The sequence below is a fragment of the Penaeus monodon genome, chromosome 15, assembly GCF_015228065.2.
Source record: "Penaeus monodon isolate SGIC_2016 chromosome 15, NSTDA_Pmon_1, whole genome shotgun sequence".
NCBI lineage: Eukaryota > Metazoa > Arthropoda > Malacostraca > Decapoda > Penaeidae > Penaeus > Penaeus monodon.
Window position 1 is genome coordinate 15,426,567 of NC_051400.1, and position 422 is coordinate 15,426,988.

General features: G+C 35.5%; 1 protein-coding gene across 1 annotated transcript in view; it reads left to right on the forward strand.

Moving 5' to 3' along the window:
• LOC119581776 (crooked neck-like protein 1) overlaps positions 1-422 on the forward strand; it is a gene marked incomplete in the record, with an annotated part of 6,945 nt that overhangs the window by 2,808 nt on the left and 3,715 nt on the right. Inside the window, 2 exon segments of the mRNA XM_037929907.1 lie at positions 24-111; positions 250-369. Of these exon segments, the coding sequence (XP_037785835.1) occupies positions 24-111; positions 250-369 (208 nt within the window).

Below are 422 nucleotides of genomic sequence, written 5' to 3' on the forward strand. Positions count from 1 at the left end.
ACAAATTTCCTCTTGTCCAATAGGTCTGTATATGAGAGAGCTCTGGATGTAGATCACAGAAACATTACACTATGGCTAAAATATGCAGAGATGGAGATGAGGAACCGTCAGGTTGGTAGTGGTTTAAACAGTTATGATTGTGTTGTGAATCTTATGGCATATGTTGTATTATTTTTTTAATCATATTTAAAAAGTAAATCAATTTCATAAATCCTGTTTTATGATTTATTTGAATTTAAATGTTTGCAGGTGAATCATGCAAGAAATGTCTGGGACAGAGCAGTAACCATCCTACCTAGAGCAAACCAGTTTTGGTACAAGTTCACATACATGGAGGAAATGCTGAAAAATATTGCTGGTGGTCGTCAGGTGGGGTTTCAACCACATTTTTCTGTTCTTTGATCCGAAGCACTTATTTGATC